A 24,910-nucleotide genomic window follows, 5' to 3' on the forward strand; every position below is an offset into this window, starting at 1 on the left:
CTGGGGAGGACAAAGCTGCACCCTAAGGCATCTCTGGAGCACTTTGGCCTTGCAGCAACATTACTCTACTGGGCGGGGCGGAGACACCGCTTTCACCTCCGGAGCAGCGGCCAGCTGAGCCGAGCCGTCTTGGCCCCGTCCCGAGCCTTGGGATAAAGAGATGCTCTCTTATTGAGGAAGCAGGTGCACTCGCGAGCCCCGAGGAGGAGCCTGGGAGGGCGCTGCCAAGACAAGCCTCGGGTAGCGGAGGCCCGCGCAGCTGAGAGGAGGGAGCCAGGGGGCCCTGGTGTGCGTGTGTAGGGGGAGTTACTGTTTCTGTCACAGACTTGCCAGATGTAGAGGGACGCGTGCCAGGCGCCAACCTCCCCCTCATCACACCACGAGCACCCATCCTCTGAATATTCAGGAGAGCGACTCCCATTGGCTGCTGCAGTCGGTTGTGTTTGACTGGCCAATGGGGAAGGCCCGCCGTGGGAGAGGGCCAAACAGGGAGTGAGGGAGGGGGGAAGCTAGTGGTGGCAGCTCCAGCAAAAGGGGACTTTGTTCCCGGGACTAACCATTTCAGGCCCAGGTGGAGGGATCTTGGGACAAGGCATAAACCTCATAGTGTCTTGCATTCCCGAGCTCTCCATACAATCATGTCCTTCTAGAATGGTGGAGTGTCAAAAGGAACTGCAAACCGAAGGTTCACCCCTCTACAACTGAATGTAGAAGAAAGTGGTTGGGTCTAATTTTCCAGAAGCCTAGATTATGCTTGGAAGATGATAAATGAACAGAACTTTCTTATGGTATTAGGGGGCAGCTTCCCAAAGCTTACTAAGCATCACACATCTTGGTCAAGATGAGTACTCCCTCCCCTGAAAGTGACTTCAGGTTCAGAATTTGTTTGAAATAATTTTACTGAGGTATAATTTACATACAATACTTTGTACCCTTTTTATGTTTGCTTTTAAGACTTTATCCATCCTCCCACATATTTCATAGGAATAATATTGACATATGCCAATAGCACCAATATGAGCTGTTTGCTAATGCCATCAGGGTCAGGGATTCCAGCAGCACACATGAGCTGCCATCTTATTTGTATGTAAGACTGAGCTGCAGAAGAGACAAACGTGACCAAATCCATCCCAATATGAGAAAAACAATTTTTTAAAAAAGAAAAAAAAACAATTCAATGCATCAGTGATAGGTCTGTGATGCAACTGCTCAGCCAAGTCCAGGTTACACAAAATGGTTAGGAAGACAGGGTCTTCTAGTTAACAAGCTTTTTAGCTGAGTTAGCAGATATATTTATAGCTAACTCTTTACACATATATGTGGGTCACCCATTTCTAAAATCCTAGATTATGCTATTCAATATAAAACCATCTCAAGAAGGATTTAATCTTTGTGGACTAAACCAAGGTCATCATTATGAATACCAATTCTTATTTTATAGTGTGGATAGCTATCATCATTTTTTTGGCTAATGTCTAGGTAATATTTTTCAGCAGCATTCTTCTCTGCATTTGAAGCTAAATCTGGTAATCATTATCTACAGAAGAGTAGCCCTGGCCTGTATGGCTGGGTTGCTTGGGCATTGGCCTGTGCACCCAGGGGTTGCTGGTTTGAATGCAGGAGCCTGGCTCCATCCCCGGTGGGGGGGAGGGGGCAGCCCATGGATGTTGATGGATGTTTTGCTCTTGTATCAATGTTTCTTTCTCTCTCTCTCCCCTCCTTCCCCTCTCTAAAATCAATTTAAAAATCTAAAAAAAGTTATACATTCCTGTACTTCTGAACACCCATTATCCTATATTTTGTTTCTTTTGTTCTATTTTATTGTTGACTCTATTACAGATGTTCCTCATTTTCCCCACCTTTGCCTCCTATTCTGACCCTGCCCCCCTAGGCCTTCACCCCACTATTATTGTCTGTGTCAAAAGGTTATGCATATATCATATGCATATGTATTCTTTGGTTGATTTCCCACTCTCCTCATTCTCCTCCCCTCCTGAACATTATTCTAAATGAGTAAGGGAACTCTGAATCATTTTCACCCAGTAGAGACTGCTTCCTGAGTTAAACTTTCTAAAACAATGCCTTTGTAACTTCACCCTCTATCCCTATTTTACTAAAAAAAAATAAAAAAAAATGCAATCACCTACAAGATTAAGGACAAAATATTTGGCTAGCTCAAATCTGATCCCACATTATTAACCTGTCCCTATTAACTTCCTAGTATGTACTCCCTGCCATTGTCGCCTGAAAATGTACTGGGTTTTGTTCATTTTATACCTCCAAGCCTTTTAATTTAAATAGCATGGTGCTTTCTCATTTAATCTTCATATCAAACCTGTGAGATTGGTAGACGAGGAAAGTGAGGCATAGCTAAGTGACATGCCCAAGTGGCAGGGCCAGGATTCAACCTGGGGCAGACTGCATCCACAGTTAACGGTGTATAAACACTAAAAACATTTCCTTTGGTCCCAGTGTATTCACCATCTGAAATATCATTTCTCCTCCTCCACTATTTGAATTTTTCTACTCATCCTTGAAGACAGGCTCAAGTAATACTTCTTGCGTGAAGTCCTTCCTTAGCTATCCCATCCCATAGTCTTTTCTCTTGCTCTGGTACTACATCACATATATATTGTAAATGACCAGTATATGTCATCTCCCCAACTATATAGTGACCACTTCCTATACTTTTCATAAACCTCTAGATCCCGCTTCATAGTAATGGCCAAGTGGCAAGTGTTCAATAAATACCTGTTAAATGAATATGTAATCCAAAACTTTGAGAAAAGACATATGTTTTGCATACAGCCAAAATTTTATTTCCAATTTAGCTTACATTTGGTAGAGTCAAAACACCTATTTTTATACGCAGTCACCGCACCTACTCCTTCCCCCCCCCCGCCCCCCGCCCCCCCCCCCCCCCCCCGCGCCCCAACTCTAAAAGTCCTTCACAGTATCTGAAGCATGAACGCTTTGCCAGCTTCCTGCTCTCAAGCACGGAAGGTTGACAGGAGACTATCCGCAGCACCCGATACAGCATCTAGGAATTAGAATTGCACAATATAAAAGCGATATGGGGCAAGAGAGAGCGGAATGAATACTTGCCCTAGAAGCAGAGGTTGGGTGGGAAAGTGCCAGCAATTTGTAAAAGATCAATCTAAAACTGGGAAACCGGGAGACCCAGCTCGGACCTGTATGTTAAGACTAGAAGTGGAGTCAAGCCAGAGAATCCGGAAGGCTTAGTACCCTTGTGGTCTAAAACAAAAGAACAAAATTCAATGCTGGGGCCATGCTTTATGAGGTGCTGTTATCATTTTCCTCCAACAACACAGCGGCAGCACCGGCCACAAAAGCCAGGCCAAGCGGCCCCACAGGTCTCAGCTTGGACGGCTTTCTGAACTCGCTCAGCTGAACTCACTGCTCCCAATCCGTGGAAACTTACAGCAAGTCCAGCGCGGACTTTGCAAGCTTGGGAGAAAGTAGGCGCATGCGCAAACCTTCTCCCCGTGTGGGCCAATCACAATGCAGCGCTGAGTACTAGGCCTGCGCAGTAGGTCTCCGGTAGCACTTCCCCTTCCCCGGCTCTAGCAAGCCTGCGGAACTGTCCAATGCTCACCCGGAGCTGTAAGGAGGAGCCTGCGTGGAGTGCGTGTGCGTGAGGCGGAGGGGGGAGGGGGAGTGGGCCGGGGCCCAGGGTGTTTGACCGGTCAGTGCGTGAGAAGAAAGGAAGGAGGAGGTCCCGAGTAGCGGCTGCCGAAATGTACCGGTGTGGAAGCCTGGCCGCGGGTGCTTTGAAGCAGAAGCTGGCGCCCTTGGTGCGGACTGTGTGCGTCCGAGGCCCGAGGCAAAGGAACCGGCTTCCAGGTGACTGACCCATACCGGGCAACCCCCACCTCCTTAGACCAAGGGCCTGGGCTGCTTAGGCTCCCAAAGCCTCGCAGCTCTTCCCGCCCCTACACCCGGATAAACTTAACACGCTCACAGTCGCATGAATTCCAAGTTGGCGGGATCCATTAGTTTTGCAAGCTGTGCGCACCTGACCTTCAAGGGAATTGAACCCAGTAGTTGGCTCGAGGCCTTTTCCTGGGAGGATTTGCTGTTCAATTATAACAGAATAGCTGGATGTTTAGTGTTATCCAATGCCACCTCCGGGCCACCCCTTGTCCACTTTTTTAGACAATGAGGTTAAGTAGACTTTGTCATTTACGACTGTGAGACTTTAAACAGAACATTTAAGACCCACGCCTTAGTTCCTTCTGTAAATCTGGATATTACCTGCTCTACCTTCCAAACCCCAGATGAGATCCGTAGATTTGAGTGGCCTGTGAAACACAAACAGTGCATTGCAAGTAAAGAGTGAGTGAGGTGTGCTCCAGACACCAGGAGAGTTGACCCATAATTAATTTGAGGTGTCTGGTCAGTGTAATTCTTGGTGGTCTTTAATGCTTCCAAGAAAGAGTTTGTAGAACGCATAGTGTTTGCTTTCCATGAAGTTGTTTCATCAAATTTTAGAACTGGAAGGGATTCTGTGGTAAAGTTCAACCCATTCATTTTATAGGTAATAAACCGAGGCACGGGAGAGGTGAAATTTTCTTGCCCAAGGTCATGTAATTAATTAATAGGTAGAGCAAAGGATAGTTTGCCAGTCTCTAGGGCCCTAAACCCTTGCTTCAACTCCACACTGCTCTTTAGCCCATTGTGCTTCAGATATCTCTGAATTTATCTGAGCATGTCTTGTGCCTGCTCATTTTCAATCAGCACAATTTCATGGAGGTAAAGAATTATCCACCTGTAGGAGGTGTGGGTTTATTTATTTTTAAATCAATGGTTTTTGAATGACCATTGAGGACACTCACATTTGCAATGTCAGAAGTTATCCTTTGAGACCTTTCCAACATGCAACCACCTTCTGGGTGATTTAAAAATAAAAAGTGGAAATTGCTTCTCTTATATTATATTTGGAAAGGTGCATTTGAAAAGTTTTTCCAGTTGCTATGCCTCAAGAAAATGTTTCCTGATGGGTGTGTATCTGAGATATGTCCTAAGACATATTGCCCATGGAACTTAAAAAACCTCTACCGTGGCTTTTAAACTAATACCCTGTCTATGATGTCATCTGTATGTATGTATGGGTTTGTGCAATGAAATGAGGTTGCTCTATGCAAGTTGCACAGAAATTTTGGTAAGCTGAAGCTTTTCATCCACATTGGCCTTTCAAACTTTGTGCACTTATTTTGCTTAAAACTCAAACATTTACCAGCATTCTGAAGTCTGACCAAAAGTTTTCAGCAATTAAATATGGATTTCCAAAGTTATATTGATTTACTAGACATTTGAAGCTGGTTGGTGATATTAGAGCTAGTACTGAAAAATTACAGACTCAAAATGTCTTTTTCCCCACTGAATAACTTTGTATGAAGGTGCTCTGCTGTAGAATATATTCTGACGTCTTGACATATCCATCCATCTCTTTGGATACATTTATTCTTTGTCTTTTGGCCAAGCACCAGAATATAACATCATATGCCTTTAGAAATAGATGGGGCTGAGGTTACAATTTCAAAAAGAAATGATTGTCATTTTATGAATTTACCATGCTTTGTGGCCTCATTATAAATTGCTTTTAATCTGATGTCTTTTTCACATAGTTGTATCTGCCATATATTTTTGCATAGGTGGGGAAGAGGCATTGTTTGTTTATATGCCATTTTCCTCCTCCTTTTTTACCTTCTTCCCCTTCAATTCTCTGCCAGGATGTTAGCAAACTTTAAATCTACCTCCACATCTGTCACCATTGTCAGGTTCACTTTCATTTTGTGTTGCCTTTTTTTTCCCCTTAAAACCGTAATTGGTACCATTTATTTACTTTATTTTGGGTGTTCTGCTTCTTTCCAAAAATGATTGAAGGTAATTAATAGTCACCACTTTACCAGTATGTCTGCATTCGGCACCAAGGAGGAGCAGATCGGTTAGGAAATGGATATTTTCTGTTCTGTAGTATTTTTATTTGGTCGACAAACATTGTGCTGCCCATGTGATCAAACTGATCACAGATCCTTGACCGGAGGGGTCAAATGTTTGAACATTTTCCTCTACTCAGAATCCTTCTCACCTCCTTAGAAAGGAAATTGGGCCCTCGCTGGTGTGGCTCAGTTGGTTGAGTGTCTTCATCCTATGCACCAAAGTGTGGCCGATTCCATTCCTGGTCAGGCACATCCCCAGATTGCGAGTTCAGTCCCCTGCGGTGGCACATATGGCAGTCAACCGATTGATGTTTCTGACATCAATGTTTCTCTCTCTCTAAAAATAAGAAATAAAATAAATAAAAAGGAAATTGAACTCCTTGTGTGTAAGGAACCAGACTTCCTGGACACTGCCAAATGATACTTTCTTTTGAAGCCTAGAAGATGAGCCTTTTCCCACTCTTTCTGCTGAGGCAAAGCTTTCCAGAAGAAAATCTATGGCAAGTCAGCCTTTTCTGCAACCAGTTCATATATTTTCTAACATTTAAGGGAATTGCTCCAGTTACAGTATGATCATTCCAAAGTTGCATGGTCATATAAATTGAGGGGAGGATGGAACCCAACCCTACCGAATGAGAATCTCCAGGAGAGAGGCCTGGGAATTTATATTTTAATAAACTCCTTGATGTAATTAATATGATCAGGCAAATTTGGGAAATACTATTTTGAATGGATAATGATTCTTTTTCTTCTTTTCCACTGACCTAAGGATTAATAAAATAGACTGAGTGACCTTGAGTCTCCTATGATTTGTATCAAGCCTGTTTTCTGATAGAATAGAGTCATTCTCCCCTCCTACACTATGCACTCCCCAAGGACAGGGATCATGTCCTATTTATTTTTTGTCCTCAGCATTTTGTACATTCTCTGGCATGTGGTAAATTCTCAGTGATTGAACTCTAGTACTTTAAAGGGCTTAACTTTGCAGAACAGTTAAATTTTCTTTCTTTCTTCCTTTCTTTTTGTCATCTGAATCATTTTTCCTCTGACCTTTCTTCAGAGTGGTTCACACTCTACTATAGCTATTCTGATTCTTCTAAAATTCCATCAAAGGTTGATGCTAAAAAAAAATACAGAGTTTGATCAAGGTAAATAGGTGTTGGATTCCTTATGAAGAAGTGCCTAGCTACAATGAATAGATCACCTAGACTTGTCCTACTTGTGTTTTATCCATGTCAGAGAAAAATCAGCTTTCTTTGACATTCAAAGATAAGATTCAAGAGCATATAGACCTCTTTATTTGCGATTCCTAGGTGCCTCAATCTTGTGGATGTATTTCTGGAAAAGGCCTTCCAGAAGTATGGATAAACAGGAGATTTTGAAATCTACAGAAATGAACTCAGTGGTGATTTAGGTAGTATTCTAATTCTAGTCTGTGATTTTGAGGTTACTGATTTATTATTAAGCAACCTGAAGTAAATAAGATCTGGCTAAAACTTCTTTGCAAAGAATTCTTCAAAATGCTTATTTCTTATCACTAAAATTGGGAAGAATTTCTAGTTTGTTCCTTCATTAATTCAACCAATATTTATTGAACAAACCTACAATCTGTTAGGAACTGTTGCTCTGTGTAACATTTATTCAGGAAGTGAATCCTTGGCACAATATGATGAATATAGACAGTAGTATCATATTATAATTATCAGGCTAGCTAAGAGACTAGATCTTAATTATTTCAACCAGCAAAAGGAAATTATAATGTGATATGATAGAGGCGTTAACTATCACTACAATGGCAATCATATTATAATATATAAATGTATCAAATAAAATAATTGAATCCTAAGTTTGAGAAAGAAAGTACTACCTCTGTATTTGTGGTCTGACTGAAGAAAATCTAAAACAAGTAGATTGGTGCAATAATGAGAAATCAAGGATTAATTTGGCTTTCCCACATCAGTAAGACAAGTGAAAAGGCATGTTTCAGTCATGATATAAAATTTCCTAAAGTTTTGAAGCACTGGGGGTAGGGAGAAGTGTAGGAGTAATTTTGTAGGTAAAAGAAAAATGGTGGGAAATATCAACACCATACAACACTTATCACCTTTTACAAAATTAAAGTCACTTTGTAGGTATGTAAAAAATTGGTTTGTTAATGATAATAGTGTATATTGCATTTCTTTTCCAGCAGTAGTTTGTTTTTTCAAGCAGTAGTTTAAATGTTAACCAATTTACTTTTTTAAAAATTAGTTTACTTATAAATGTCCTTTTGGGGGGCATATTGAAGCAAAAACTGCTGAACATTCCTAAGTCTACACTCTTAGTTTTATCAGTTTGTGAAAAGCAAACAAAACCAGAATAAACACATTACTATTATATTAAAATAAAGTTATCATTTCTGAATTTAGGATCTTCTAATCTAGAGGAATCAATGGAACTTAAAAAAATTTTCAGCAACCAAACTTGGGGTGGGGTGAGGGACAAAACTCATTGAAATTGAACTAAACTTTACTTCATTGAGTTAAACTTAACTATGTGAAACTTTTTCTACCCAGTTTCACTTGCTAAACTCTGAGAGTTGTCAGTTTCTACTTATGTTTCATCATTCTCATGGACTTCTGAAAATCAAAAGCTTACTCAGATTGAGATAAGTTTCTCCACTCTTGCACATGATTTATTTTCATTATTTGTTCTTTCCCAATATAAACCATTTTGTTTCACATGGCAATGAAGGATTCTAAAGCAGGTAAGAAAATAAATAAACAGCTACCTCAAACCTTGCACAAAATAAAACCCTGCCACACAATCTAACCAAGACACAGCTCAGTCTTGCATGAAAGGTAATATGTCTTGGAAAACAGAAATGTTAAAGTTCAGAAGAAAATCAGAAAAAAATTACGTGAATTTATCTCCCCCAAAGAATTGTTTAGTCTTAAGTATATAGTGCATATTACCATATAGTAGCACTCAGCAACCCACAGACACACATATTTATGTTTCTATGACCAATCATACTGAGTGGGATAAACAAAAGGTTCCAAGGAGACTCTCACATCAGGTTTTACTAGCCAGTGAGTTATAAAAACTTGATTTTTAGTCTATTTTGATTTCTGAATTATAGATAAGAGACTATGGACCTTTACTCTTAGAACTGAAAACATTTTTCTAAAGTTCTGGATTGCACATGTTCCCAAGGATTTCAGGTAAGAGAGTGCAGTGTCCTTACACTGTGAAAGGAAAGGGGAAAGCTCCCTATTTCTGATCTCTGTAAGTACATATGGAATGCTACTACCAGTGCCCATCCTGTTTGTCTGTCTATATATATATATATATATATATATATATATATATTTGAACTTTTACAGGGAGGAAGGGAGAGAGATAGAGAGCTAGAAACATTGATGAGAGAGAAACACCGATCAGCTGCCTCCTTCACATCTCCCACTGGGGATGTGCCCACAACCCAGGTACATGCCCTTGACCGGAATCGAACCTGGGACCCTTCAGTCCACAGGCCTACGCTCTATCCACTGAGCCAAACCGGTTTTGGCCTGTTTGTCTTTTAAAGCCTGGTCAGATCAGGAACATATCTACCTGCCTCTAGACCAGTGATGGCGAACCTTTTGAGCTTGGCGTGTCAGCATTTTGAAAAACCCTAACTTAACTCTGGTGCCATGTCACATATAGACATTTTTTATCCTTGAAACCACAGTAAAACAAAGATTTATATTTTTGATATGTATTTTATATATTGAAATGCCATTTAACAGAGAAAAATCAACCAAAAAAATGAGTTCGCGTGTCACCTCTGACACGCGTGTTATAGGTTCGCCATCACTGCTCTAGACCAATGGTATTAAAGTGCAGACCTGCAACATCGCCTGAGACAGAAACTCTGGGGTTGGGTCTCTCCACCTGTGTTTTAACAAACCCTACATGGGATTCTGATGCAAGTTTTAGAATCACTATTCTAGATCAGGATGGCAAACTACAGCCCACAGACCAAACATGGATGCTTTTGTACAACTCCTTGAGCTAAGATGGTTTTTTTATATTTTTTTCAATGGCTAAAGAAAAATGTTAGACTATTTAAGGACACGTGGAAATGATTTAAAATTCACATCTTAGTGTCCATTAATTAAGTTTTATTGGGACATAGTCACACCCATTCATTTATATATTGTCTGTGGCTGCTTTTGTTCAACATCAGGAGAATTGAATAGTTGCAGCAGACACCGTACAGGCCGCAAAGCTGAAAATATATATACTATCTGGTCCTTTACAGAGAAAGTATGTGAATCCCTGCTCTAGATTAATAGTTAATACAAGGAATATCATAAACATAGAAGGTTCTGAGACCTTCTTCATCTGAAAATGCCAGCATCCTAATGGAGGAAGAAATGTACCATATTCTTACATTTCAGTGTGTGAACATTGTTATGATTACCAGGTCATTCCATAGCTGCACAGAGTTTTACATCAGCATAAAGTTCGTATTATTTCGGAGGACTAAGAAACAAGTAATTGGTGGATGTTTTAAATTTTGTCATTCTAAAAAATACTTCGTAGCCCAAAATTCTTCAGTTCTTTAGGGGAGATAAATTCATTTAATTTTTTTTTTCTGATTTTCTTCTGAGCTTTAACATTTCTGTTTTCCAAGACATATAACCTTTCATGCAAAGACTGAGCTGTGTCTTGGTTAGATTGTGTGGCAGGGTTTTATTTTGTGCAAGGCTTGAAGCAGCTGTTTAGATTTCTCTTAAGTGGTTGTTATAATGCTCCAGGTAGCGTGTAGTTAACTTTTTATATCTATTCAGTCAACTCTCTGTGTTTATTTATGGTGAAGAAGTAATGAGGGAAGTATTTGATGAATTGTCCATATGTTTTTCATTATCTTTTCTGGAGACTGTAAATTTCCTCCCTGGACAGCATTCTTAAAAGCTCTAACCACTTTAAGAGTGTGCATTCTGATACCTGTTGTATTTGTATACAATTTTGGTGGGTTTTTTTCTTGGTCATTGAACAGTCAACATCACGCAGCCAGTGGGCAGTAAGTCCTGACTTGTACAATGCATTGACATTTAGTCATAAACATGTATTAACTATTTTATTTTTATGTGTGTGTGTCTTAATAAATTGTGTTCCTTAGGCAACTTGTTCCAGCGATGGCATGTTCCTCTAGAACTCCGGATTACAAGACAAATGGCTAGCTCTGGTCCATCAGGGGGCAAAATCGATAATTCTGTGTTAGTCCTTTTTGTGGGCTTATCAACAATAGGTGCTGGTGCATATGTAAGTAGAAAAGCGGCTTGTGTAAAGAAGCTGCCAAACAGTTCCCATTAATAGCCTCAGTAGTACTCTGCTTTACAACTTTTGCAACTAATCGCCCTTTCTCCTTTTGAAAAAATTTCCAGTAAGCCTTCTTTAACGTGCCTACTGTCTAATATCCTATGAGGGCCAATTTGGGAATGACTGAAATTTAATCTCATGTTGATTATCCTTGCTCTTTTCACTTGTCTTTTTATTCTTTACTTGAAAGCCACTGTGTTTTCTTAGGTTTGACCAAGTACCAAAAAATTGTACCTTTGCTCTTGGATGTGACACACTAACCTGTGAATAAGGACAAAATTCATTGCAGCTCCTTAGCACAATATTTGATTTTGACCCATTTGTCAAATGTTTTATTTTTCCTCAGCTTGGGATAGACATTAAAAACAAAAACATGCCAAACCGGTTTGGCTCAGTGGATAGAGCATAGGCTTGCGGACTGAAAGGCCCCAGGTTCGATTCCGGTCAAGGGCATGTACCTTGGTTGCGGGCACATCCCCAGTAGGAGGTGTGCAGGAGGCAGCTGGTCGATGTTTCTCTCTCATCGATGTTTCTAACTCTCTATCCCTCTCCCTTCTTCTCTGTAAAAAATCAATAAAATATATTTTAAAAAAAACAAACCAAAAAACAAAAAAAAAAACAAAAACAGCCTACAATTCAAATAGTAAGCGTTCCTCATAGGAAAACTATTCCTGAATATCACCAAAGACTAAATTATAGAATTAATCCTAGTATCTCCAATTTTAGAATGGAGTTTGTGTGAGGTGAGAAATACGGTTTTCATTGCTACATAATTATAGCACAATTCCATCTCCTTGAATGAACTCTGATCAGCGTAATTGGTCACCGAGGAATTATGGTGTGCTTTTTTTTTTTTTTTTTTTTTTAACTTGGCAGGGTTTACTGTGACTAAGCAGGTCAGTTGAATCATATAAAGTTGAGGGAACCAACTTAGATAACACCTAGTAACAACCTTGATTGAAGGAAGCTGTTTGTTTTACTTACTGAGAGCAAATGGTTGGACGCCATTACAATTTTAGTTCTTTCTACATTGGTAAGACAGTGAACTTAGCTTGCTTCTTGATCACTAGGTTAAAAAAAGAGACGCGAAAATTATTTGAATTTATCTAGCTTGTCATTCCCTGACCTGACTTCCAAATGCACAAGTAGGTAGCTCTTGCCAGTTGTGAGTCAAATTAGAGTGAAGAGTAGGTGAGCTCTGTCAGATAACAGACTTGGAGGAAATAGGCATTCTCCTCTGATCCTGGAGCAGCATTTTTTTCTTTTTTAGCACAGGGTAACCAAAACTGCGTCCCCGCCTTTGTGTTGAATGTTTCTTCATTAATACTCAGTTCATTTTCTATTTCCTTTTGTTTCTTTCTTGGCCTTATCTTTACCTACAGTTGTGCAGTGTCATCACCTAGGATCCCCTTCTAGATCACTAGCGTCCGCAGGTGCTTCTGGGAAAGATGGCAGCAGACTAGTATACTTCTTAATTGTAGGAGCAACAGTCACTGGGGCAGGAGTTTATTATGTAAGATGCTTACACTAAAATACATCTTGGGGTAGGGTGGGTGAGTCCACGGCACTAATGAGGACATGATCCATTAGAATACAATGAAGTTTTCACAGCATGTGCTTTCTAGGTCTTTATTAAAGGGACATTGTCAGTCACTAGGGAGTCCTCAAATCTCATTCTTCAAACTGTTGAAGTCCTACCATATATATCCAAAGCCATACATTTAGTGAGTATTAAAAATACTCATCACCAACCCTTTCTTTTAAAATTTTTGCTAATTTCATATTGCAATTATTTTTATGATGCTAAATTATATTGTGCTTTAGTGCTGCATACCTAACCAAGACAGACTCAAAGAGTAAACATCAACTAAGCAAGTAAAGATAACACGAACAGCATCCATTTTGAACTATTTTAGGTAAAATTTGCCAAACAATCAATTAACCCTACTTTTATTGATAAAAGGCATTTTACCAGATGCTTCTGAGGAAGTCCAAAAAGCCAGAGAAATCCTCCCCATTCACCCCAGCTTCTATTTGAAAGTAAATTCATTTGGCAGTGTCCCTTTTGTAATCTCTAATTTGGTCAAACTAGTGGCTGAAGTGGTATAAGCTAACATATTCCTGTAGATTTCTTTCTTAAGTGCCTCTCATTTATAATTGAGATACCACCCTCTGAGTCTGAACTTTCCCATTCCACAGTTCTCTCAACTTTTCCTGTCAGTTCCATTCCATTCATTCAAAAATAGATTTAAAGTGTTTGCATCTGATATGTTTGCAAAATTTAAACCTATTAAACCTCTTTTATGTTGCTGTACCAGAGTTGGATGGCCTCCACAGAGCTGGCCGGGCAAATCTCTTGACCCCAGGCCACAAGATCGGGCCAGTCACTGTTGCTTTCTCCTGCCTTAGAAACATCTATGAAGCACCAGTGCCTCTTAAGCCATTCAGTTAAATGCCTCATTGCCCTCTGTGTTTATCCAACACTGGTAATAATAAAGCTACCATATTATAATGGTTTCAGGTTAAATGATAAGCTTTTGTCTACCTATAGCCATTTTCTAGTTCGTAGAGTTTTGTTTTGTGTGTTTTTGTTTGTTTGTTTGTTTGTTTTTTTTAGTTCATAGAGTTTTATATTAGGTTTTAAATCATTTAAAATGTGACCTGAGGTGGCTTAGATTTTTTTCTCTGAAATTGATATTAGTCTAAAGAGAATTGTTAACTTAAAATCAGAGTTCAGACTTGATGACATATGGCTATAAGTTGTTTAGTGTCTGCATTAGTCTGCACTGACTGCCATAACGAAGTACCACAGACTTGGTAGCTTAAATAACAGAAATTTATTCTCACCCAACCAGCATGGCTCAGTGGCTGAACGTCTACCTATGAACCAGGAGGTCACCATTCGATTCCTGATTCCCTGTCAGGGCACATGCCAGGGTTGCAGGCTCAATACCCAGTAGGGGGTGTGCAGGAGGCATTCAATCAGTGATTCTCTCTCATCATTGATGTTTCTATATTTCCCTCTCCCCTCCTCTCTAAAATCAATAAAAATATATTTTTTAAAAGACAATTTTATTCTCTCACAATCTGGATGCTGAAAGTCCAAGATCAGGGTGCCAGCATGGTCAGGTTCTGACAGCACTCTCCTGGCTTGCAGATGGCCCCCTCCTACATCCTCACATGGAGAAGAGAGAATGTGAGCTCTCTCTTCCCTTTCACCAGCCCTATAGGATTAGGGCCCCACCCTTGTGACTTCATTTAACCTTTATCACCTCCCCAAATACCATCACATGGGAAGTTAGGGCTTCAACATATGAAGTTGAGAGGGATACAGATATTCTGTCCATAACAGTGTTCATAACGTTTCTCATATGACAACGTGTTCCTAATTTAAGTATAGATACTATAATTCCTGATTGTGGAGCCCTTTACCTCCCCCTCGCCCCCGCACACACACACTCTCCACCCTCCCAAAATAAGGGAGCAGCACTAAGAACAAGTTTTCTGAAATGTTTGTCAGGGGTCTATACTTTAAACCAGTGGCTTTTTCTTTTTTTTTTTTTTTACCACAATCCACAAGAAGAAATAAATTTTATCTTGTAATGGTTATATAACTATAAATATGGAAAACCGAGAATTTTGAAATAATACTTACTAGTTGTAATATGCTTCAATAGTTTCTATTCTCTTCTATTTGTGTTTGTTTGTTTTTTCATGCTGGTCATAACGTACTAAATTGATTTTACAGCCCATTAATGGGCTTTAACCTCAGTTTGAAAAACACTGATTTGAACACTTCAACTTAGATCACAAACAGAAACTCCTAATCCTTGTGTATGTGAGCATTCCTCCCTCTCTTAGTGACTTTCTCTAGGACCACAGGCAAATCCCCTAATCTTAGTCCTGTTATTTGTCAGTGAGCAAAGTCAAGTGGCCTTTAGAATACTTAATGAGATTTAGTATTTGGGCCCCATGCCATTGTTCAACTGATAGGATCATGTTCCCTCTGAGAAAATGGCCTGTTTCCTTTCAGATTCCTTTAAGTTGACTAAATGCCACCATATTCATCTGCTTTCATGAGTTGTTTCCACTAATATTTTTCTTTTTCTTTTTAAATTCTCACTGGAGGATATTTTTCCATTGATTGCTAGAGAGAGTGGGAAGGAGGGGAGAGAGAAAGAGAGAGAAACATCGATGTGAGAGCGACACATCGATTGGTTGCCTCCCGAACACATTGGGGAACTTGCAACTGAGGTACGTGCTCTTGACTGGGAATCGAACCCGGGACCATTTGGTCAAAGGACCAACGCTCTTAACCAATTAACCCCCAGCCCGGGCTCCACTAATATTTTTCATAAATTTGTAGTTTTTCTTAACCTTACATGTATTCATATCACTACTTAGAAATCTGTTCAAACTGAGAATACAGAAACACTTGGAGGAAAGGTAAATTTTTATTTAGTATATCTGCAGACTTGTTTTTTTTGTTTGTTTTTTTTATTTTTTTTAAGTATATATTTTATTGATTTTTTACAGAGAGGAAGGGAGAGAGATAGAGAGTTAGAAACATCAATGAGAGAGAATCATCGATCAGCTGCCTCCTGCACATCTCCTACTGGGGATATGCCCGCAACCCAGGTACATGCCCTTGACCGGAATCGAACCTGGGACCTCTCAGTCCGCAGGCCGACGCTCTATCCACTGAGCCAAACCGGTTTTGGCGACTTGTTTTTATATCAGAACATTTTACTTAAAAGCTAAGTATATAGATAAATATGGTTATAAACATATGACAAACCTCATTCTTGTCCTTTCCCCACTAAGCCTCAAGATATTTCTTGGTCTGTTCTTCCTCTCATGTGTGACATGATTAGGAGGTGTGAGAGGGCCTAGCCTATTTTTGGATATCCCTCTGAATGTGAACATAACCCCAGCTTATTTCTCTGTTCACTCATGTTGACCAGCTTAAGCAATCTTTTTAGGTAAAAGTCTCTTTCTTAAAACAAATGTATATGTATACACACACACATACATACAGATATATGTGTGTGTATTTAGAGTATGGGTAAATACTGGAGTCATATATATATATATATATATATATATATATATATATATATATATATATAGTATCTGATGCCAAAATTTTAAAAAACAACAACAACAACACTTTCTAGCCTGGCCTATGAACAGGAGGTCACAGTTGGATTCCGAGTTGTGGGCTCAATCCCTGGTAGGGAGTGTGCAGGAGGCAGCCAATCAATGATTTTCTCTCATCATTGATGTTTCTGTCTCTCCCTCTACCTTCCTCTCTGAAATCAATAAAAATATATTTGTAAAAATAAACTTTCTTAATTAATGTTAGCTGAATTCATTTTTATGAACTTAGTAGAAAATTCAAGGTATAACAATTGCCTTTTAACATACAGTACTTAGTTTTTTAATCCGTCCTTATATGTTCGACGTTTCCAGGCTGATAAATGTTGAGGTCTCAGGGGCCAGGTTCTTTATTATAGCACGGTGCCTAATGAGCTGCTCTGTAAGGGCTCATAGAAATATTCTTAAAACATGTTTTATTATACTTCCTCTGATTTCCTATACTTTCTCCTCCAATTAATTAATAATCTGGGATTCCAATTGACATAGCATCATTTAAATTCCTGTCTTGTTGACCCTGTGGGGTACAAAAGAGCAAAAAGTGTTCTAATTAAAAACAAGTCATTCTTGCCTACTGCTTTTTAAATTGGTTTTTTTCCAATAAGTTCTGATGCTGTATGTAAAAAACAGCTAGTCATAATGCTAAAGTACCCTTCTTCAATTTGAAAACATAGAGAAAATAGTATATTTGAAATAACTACTGGTATTTAAGCAAAGTGACCCTTAATGAATATCTGAGTGTCATGAAAGGATAAACCATTGAGGAAAAGATTAGTTACTCTATCAGACTAGGATATTGCAGTCATGTTTCAGGGACAAAACTCAGGACACCTACCAGGGAAACATGTGTCCTGGCTTCCTTCTCTGGACCATGTAGATTGGTTTCACAGCTAGTATCCAGCATAGTCCAAAATCCCTTTTATAAAGTTCAGTCCTTCCTAACACTTTATTCTTCTATAAAATGTTTTTCTTATTTCTTCATACATTCAGAATTAAATACAGTCGGAGGAAAATTTTTTATATAGATAGACCCTGAGGAAATTTGAAACTGGAAAATTTTTATCTGCTTAACCTGTATTCTTTCCACACCAAGTTTGTACACACTCAATATTTTTTATTTCTTAAGAAAATAAATTTGCCTTAGTGACTTTCACATAGAAGAACTTACCTCAGGTAGACAAAAGCTTCTCATTTAATTGGAAAATAATGAAACTGCTGATGGTATGAGCTAGTTCTGTTATGAAATAAATTTTCTCCGTGTTTGGATCTACAGGCCTACAAGCTTATAAAAAGTGACCAAAAAAGATATAATGAAAGAATTTCAGGATTAGGGCTGACACCAGAAGAGAAACAGAAGAGGGCTGCATTATCTGGTACGTATGATTTGAGGCTCAATATATGAAGGGAAAGTTGTAAACAGTTTGGTACTATGCTTTGTAGTTATCTTGTTGATATGATGATGCTGAGAGATTGTAAGCTTCCAGAATCTATGGTATTACCCCACACCTGACAGCGACTTGTTAAAGTATTTGACTGGAATTTATGTTTGAGAAGAAAGTTAGTGGGGATTATGATTGGTTGTTTTTCTTTTTGTGTATGTGTGTGTGTGTGTTTTCCCCTTGTTTTTTGAGGGGGGTTGTTTTTCTTTATATTAGACTCTTAAAAGGCAAGCTTTATATTAAAAAGGCAAGCTTGGAGAGGAAGATTATTGGAAAAGAGAGAAAGGCCTTTTTTCAATGTGGAAATTATTTTAGGTCTATTTTGTTTCTTGAGTTTTTGGAGTTTTGAGTTGTTAAATATGTTTTTGTTTTTCTAAAGCATGTAGCCCTAGCCAGCACTTCTATTACACACAACTGGCTTGCTTTTTTTCAGAGAGAAATGTTTTAATCCTATAATAAGCCCCATAACCCTGGATGGGCGACTTACATTGCTTTTGTAAATAACACCTCCTTATTCTTGAACATTGTATAATAATCCCCAATTAACTTCCTGAGTGTTTTAGAAATTGCTAAATATTTAAGCTCGGCTCTAGTTCTGACAGACTTACTAGTAATCAATGAATGATATTGGCCAAATCATTCACTTCTTTTTTTGGGTATTTTCTACTTATGAAATGAAGGGAATAATTGCTTTTCCTGTCCAATCAGGATCCTGAGAAATTAAGATAATTGTAGATACAGTATTTTGCTAGCTTTATGTAAAGGATTGAGACAAGTGCAAGGTGGTTTTAAAGTGGCAAGGAATCATCTGAGACTTTAAGAAAATTCACCCTGTCTGGTTTGTTGCCTACAGCTCCAGAAGGAGAGCCAGTTGCTCAAGTCAGGGTACCAAGTCATGTTCCATTCCTGCTCATTGGTGGAGGCACTGCTGCTTTTGCTGCAGCCAGATCCATCAGGGCTCGGGATCCTGGGGCCAGGGTAAGGCACATATTGTTTTGTTTGTCACAGAGAGTATAGTCTGCAAGCACTTAGTCAATGTGAACACTTTGACATCTGCCTCTTAAATGACTTGGTTCTGATAAGTATCATTATTTTGTGTCAAAAGGTACTGATTGTATCTGAAGATCCTGAGCTGCCATATATGCGACCTCCTCTTTCAAAAGAACTGTGGTTTTCAGATGATCCAAATGTCACAAAGACACTGCGATTCAGGCAGTGGAATGGAAAAGAGAGAAGGTGTGTTCACTTATGTAAAATGGGCCCAACTAGCAACTTCAACTAAAAACAGGGAGTAGGTTTGGATTTTGCATGAAACATGTGCAATGCATAGGATGGATGGCATGACTGCACTGCAGTCCACTCTGGTATGCACTTGGTGCAGCTTAGGGACAGCAAGTTACAGTGGCAGGAGTCCTGGATTCTGTTACCAGATCTACCAACAATTGAAGGTATGATGTTGGCCTCTGAAGCACTAGTGCTCCTATTTATAGGACTTTTATGTTAGACTTCTCCAGGGATGATTAGCTTGGCCTGTATTGTCACTTCCTTACACTTGCCTTAAGCATGTCCCATAAATGCACAAGAAAAGACACTGTTTTATGGCACTTTCTTTGACACTCTAGCAAACATTCCAGATTGTGGGGATAGAGGAGGCACATGGTAGAGAAGAACCTCTTTATTAAAATGTTTACACGAGAGACTTAGAAATGCAGGTCCAAGCCTTTTCCTTTTATTTATTTTTTTAATATATTTTTATTGATTTCAGAGAGGGAGACAAATAGAAACATCAATGATGAGAGAGAATTATTGATTGGCTGCCTCCTACTGGGGACCAAGCCCGCAACCTGGGCGTGTGCCCTAACTGGGAATCGAACCATGACCTCCTGGTTTATAGGTCAATGCTCAACCACTGAATCATGTTGGCTGGGCCAAGCCTTTTCCTTTTAAAGGATGGCTTGGATCTCTTGATTCAAGTACCATGCAGTTTTCTGGGGTCCCATTTTTTTTCTCATTAGTGATCCCTTTGATATTGGAGTTAATTTTATAAAGCTACCTCCTCTATCACCCCCACAATAATGTTCCTTTCTCAAGCAGAATGCATACCTCCAATTATCTTAGCCATCCCTAATTAATATCTCATAGTTACTATCTACTGTTTGAGGCAAAATAATCATAGAAGCTAGACCAGGGGTGGGCAAACTTTTTGACTCGAGGGCCACAATGGGTTCTTAAACTGGACCGGAGGGCCGGAACAAAAGCATGGATGGAGTGTTTGTGTGAACTAGTATAAATTCAAAGTAAACATCATTGTATAAAAGGGTACGGTCTTTTTTTTAATAGTTTTATTCATTTCAAACGGGCCGGATCCAGCCCGCGGGCCGTAGTTTGCCCATGGCTGAGCTAGACCATCGACCAGTTGGCCATCAACCAGTGCCATCCGGACAGCTCGTTGGGTGAATGTGTGACTACCAGTTCCTAGAGCACTCCTCTTATTCTAATTTTTAAATGAACCTAAATCCAGAGCAGTATTTCTCAGCCTCTGCACTATTGACATTTGGGGTTGAATAATTCTTTGTTATAAGGGAGGTCTGTGGACTATTGGGTGTTCAGCAGCATCTCTGGCCTCTACCCACTGGACACTAGTATCATTCCTCCCCCGCAAGCTGTTATAGCCAAAAATGTCTTCAGACATTACCAAATGGCCCAGGGGAGAGGCAAAATTGCCCCTAGTTGAAAACCACTGATTTAAAATACCTCTGTATATGTACTAGTAAGTCACAACCAAGCTTTGGTGGCCCTGGAGACTTACATTGGAAAATGTTCCTAAAAGTTTTTCATGATGGAAACAATTTTATTAAATTTGTGGGGGCAGTTGATAGCAGTTCCAGGTGCTTATAACATCTTCTCCCTTTTCTCTGTACAGCATATATTTCCAGCCGCCTTCTTTCTATGTCTCTGCTCAGGACCTGCCTCACATTGAGAATGGTGGTGTGGCTGTCCTCACTGGGAAGAAGGTGAGCAAGTGGGCTGCTTCCATTGCCAGGCTCCATATATATGCCTGTGTGGGCAGTGAGTATGGTGACTTGTATTCCCAGTACCATTTTTGTCTTTCCTGCCATTGTAGTTTATCAAAGAAGGATTGAGTCATTTTAGGATTAATAGTGCCAGTCTAAATGCTTAGTGTTTCTTCTTGGGGAAAACACCAGAACCTAGAGTAGCATGCCAACCTACCTGCCCCAGGAAGTTCAAATCATTGAGGACCATGACCCTGAAGTTGCTCCCTCTCCTGATTAGCATCTCTGTCCTTCCTTCTTCTTCCTATTTCTCCACACTAACATTTCTTTGGGATTGTTGATGATAAGAAAATGGCAAATGTGTATTCACGGTAGTAAAATAATTCAGGCATAACTTCAGCATGGAAAATATTGTCAGCCTTTACAAAGGTAAGTGGATGAGTAATGGGAGCAGTATTATTAGAGGTATTTGTGGGGCACAGGGAGAGTTTGTTTTGTTGTGCTATGTTTCACTTTTGTTAATGGGAAGTACTAGAGTGCATTTGTAAACTAATGGCAGTGTTCCACTAGAAACAGAATGGTTATCAGGAGCAAAGCCCAAAATAGATGAGGTCAGAGCACAAGTGGAGGGACTTGTGGTAGGGACAGGCCTACTTCTATAAAGGGACATTAGGCAGAGAAGATGAGTATATATTGAGACATTATGTATTAAGTATCCCCTATCTACACTAATAAAAGAGAAACATGGTAATTGGCGTATGACCGCTACCCTTTTCATTGGCTAATCAGCGAGATATGCAAATTAACTGTCAGCCAAGATGGCAGCCGGCAGCCAGGCAGCTTGAAACTAACATGAGGCTTGCTTGCCTCAGTGACAGAGGATCGTTGGAGGAAACCAACGTTCCCCGCCTGCGGCTGCAGGCCTCTGAGCGGGCAGTTTAAGAAACATTGTAACAAATACCGCCGGACTTCAGCCAGCAGGATGGCAACATTGTAAGCAAAGGCCAGAAACCTACTTTCAGCCTCGGAGGCCTAAGAGCTGGAGCCAAGCCTCAAGGTAAAGCTGGCCCAGAATAAAAAAAAAAAAAAAGAAAAAAAGGAGCGGTTGGGAACTTCAGTCACTCCCAGCCTGAAAACAGCCCTCAGCCCCTCACCCAGACTGGCCAGGCACCCCAGTGGGGACCCCCACCCTGATCCAGGACACCCTTCAGGGCAAACCAGCCGGCCCCACCCATGCACCAGGCCTCTACCCTATATAGTAAAAGGGTAATATGCCTCCCGGCACCGGGATCAGCGTGACAGGGGGCAGCGCCCAAACCCCCTGATCGCCCTGCGGCTCTGTGTATGACAGGGGGCGGGGCCCCAACCCCCTGAGCAACCCTGCTCTGTGCCTGATAGGGAGGAGCTCCCCAACCCCCCCCCCACGGGCCCTGCTCTGTGTGTGATGGGGTAGAGCCATAACCTCCCCATCGGCCCTGCCCTGAGTGTGAGAGTGGCGGCGCCCCAACCCCCTGATCGGCCCTGCTCTGTGTGTGACAGGGTGCGGCACCCCAACCCCCCCCCCAGGCCCTGCTCTGTGTGTGACAGGGTGCAGCGCCCCAACCCCCCCCCCCCCACAGGCCCTGCTCTGTGTGTGACAGGGGGCGGGGCCCCAACCCCCTGAGCAGCCCTGCTCTGTGCCTGATAGGGGGGAGCTCCCCACGCCCCCCCCCCCACGGGCCCTGCTCTGTGTGTGATGGGGTAGAGCCATAGCCTCCCCATTGGCCCTGCCCTGAGTGTGAGAGTGGCGGCGCCCCAACCCCCTGATCGGCCCTGCTCTGTGGGTGATAGAGGACGGTGCCCCAACCCCCTGATGGGCCCTGCTCTGTGCGTGACAGGGGGTGGCGCCGCAACCTCCCCATGGACCCTGCCTTGAGTGTGACAGGGGACTGTGCCCCAACCCCCCAATCGGCCCTACCCTGAGCGTGACTGAGGGTGGCATCATAACCTCCCAATCTGCCCTGCTCTGTGCATGACGGGGCGGCGCCCCAACTCCCCAATCGGCCCTGCTCTGAGCCCGACCAGGGGCTGCACCTAGGGATTGGGCCTGCCCTCTGCCACCCGGGAGCAGGCCTAAGCCAGCAGGTCGTTACCTCCCGAGGGGTCCCAGACTGCGAGAGGGCACAGGCCGGGCTGAGGGACCCCCCTCCCCCCCCCGAGTGCACAAATTTTTGTGCACCGGGCCTCTAGTGTGTAAATAACACACAAGCCCTTGCCCTCTAGGGACTAACAGTATTAGACAAAAATATACACAGATAATCATAACAAGATATATAGAATGAGAAAGCGATGCACAATAGCCCTGGCCAGGTGGCTCAGTTGGTGGGAGCGTGATCCCATACACCAAAAGGTTGCGGGTTCGATACAGTCAGGGCTCATACAGGAGGCAACCAATCAGTCTCTCTCTCTCTCTCTCAAAATCAATGGAAACATGTTCTTGGATGAGGAATTTTGAAAAAAAGAAATATATGTGCAGTATATTGTGGGAATTACTGGGAAATGTGCCCAGTATAGTGATGGTTTCAGGGAAGGCTTCCTGGAGGAGAAGGTCTTATAGAATGGGAAATCTGTGGAATGAATAGGTATTCACAAGATTAGAGTGAAGTGAAGAGCATTCAAGTAAAAAGGAACAGCATAAGGAAAGGCACAAGGGTATGAAAAAAGTGTGTTTGGTGTAGGGAAACATAAGCAGCTAGGTACTGACAGATCAGAAAGTACAAGTCTAGAATACCAGGTGGTTATGTGAGAATGGATCTATGACTGTGACGTTCAGGGGAAGGGTCTGGGCTCAGATGGAGATTCAAGAATTATCCACATACGTGTAGAAATTGTAACCATGAAAGTGAGTGAGGTCTCCCATGGAGAAGTTCTATAGTCAAAGGAGGAGTATGAGGAGTATGGTAGGGATGGAACCCTGGGATCCCAACATGTAGGAAGCAGGCTTAAGGAGAAGAGTCCATTAAGGAGACTAGGAAATAAGTTAAAGGGCAAGATGAGGAGAGCCCAGGACAGGGACCGAAGTTGGAGAGAGTTTCAAGGAGGAGAATGTGATCCACAGTGTTATTGCAGCAAAGAAATCTGGTAAGAATTGTGAAATGACTCATTTGATTTAGTGGCACAGATATCATTGGGAAGTTAGGAAAGAGTTGATAAACTACTCTTTCGAAAGATTTAAATGAGAAAAGAGCAGTGGCAATTGGACAGAAACTTGAGGAGGACCTAGAATCAAAAGTGAGACTCTTAGGATGGGTCGGACTTAAGCATGTTAATGGGCTGAAGATCCAAGATGTCAGGGGAGATAGGGGGATGAGTGGGTGACTAATAGGTGAAGGTTCTGGGAGGGAAAGGCACAGAAAGATAGCAGAAAAGACACCTCATCCTAGAAGCTGGAAGAAAGGAACTAAGGTTTTTATTTGGGGTTTGGGAGGTGGGAAACTTATGGGAAGCTGAGGAAGATCATATATAATGGCTTCACTTGTTTTTGCAATAAACTAGGATACCACCAGGTGGTTTCATGAGAGTGATCAGTATGAAGATTGAGTAGTGGGGTGGGACTGAAGAGGGAGCTTACCCAGGACAAATCAAAGACTGCTAAATAAGCTACTCATCCACCTGATCTCAGTGTACAGTGGGGCCTTGACTTACGAGTGTCCTGACTAACGAGTTTTTTGAGATATCAGCTGTCTCTCTGCCGATTTTTTGCATTGAGTTGATAGAGTAATTTGAGTTAACGAGCTCCTTAACGAGCTTGGTCTCGGAACGAATTAAACTCATAAGGCCCCACTGTATGTCATTGCCTCCAGAAAGCTTGATTGGGTGCACCTGTCTTATGTTCCTAGCATGATCTGTACTGCCCTTATCAGAACATTTCTCACTTGATTTCTCATACTTGATTGTAGTATTTGTTAAATTATCTGCTTTGCTGCTACACTCTGAAGGTAGGGAAGGT

General features: G+C 41.2%; 1 protein-coding gene across 3 annotated transcripts in view; it reads left to right on the forward strand.

The window, feature by feature from the left end:
- Positions 1 to 3,630: 3,630 nt before the first annotated feature.
- AIFM1 (apoptosis inducing factor mitochondria associated 1) overlaps positions 3,631 to 24,910 on the forward strand; it is a 37,428-nt gene continuing 16,148 nt past the window's right edge. Inside the window, exons 1-6 of one of the 3 annotated variants that reach the window (XM_036305276.1) lie at positions 3,631 to 3,864; positions 11,113 to 11,255; positions 17,743 to 17,842; positions 18,762 to 18,886; positions 19,014 to 19,144; positions 20,832 to 20,922. In XM_036305276.1, coding sequence (XP_036161169.1) covers positions 3,759 to 3,864; positions 11,113 to 11,255; positions 17,743 to 17,842; positions 18,762 to 18,886; positions 19,014 to 19,144; positions 20,832 to 20,922 — 696 coding nt within the window. In that variant the 5' untranslated portion in view covers positions 3,631 to 3,758. Of the gene's footprint in view, positions 3,865 to 11,112; positions 11,256 to 12,694; positions 12,826 to 17,742; positions 17,843 to 18,761; positions 18,887 to 19,013; positions 19,145 to 20,831; positions 20,923 to 24,910 lie in introns of all 3 variants that reach the window. The other 2 variants (XM_036305274.1, XM_036305273.1) reach the window with 2 other exon arrangements.

This window comes from Myotis myotis, unplaced genomic scaffold (genome assembly GCF_014108235.1).
Source record: "Myotis myotis isolate mMyoMyo1 unplaced genomic scaffold, mMyoMyo1.p scaffold_m19_p_4, whole genome shotgun sequence".
Lineage (NCBI taxonomy): Eukaryota > Metazoa > Chordata > Mammalia > Chiroptera > Vespertilionidae > Myotis > Myotis myotis.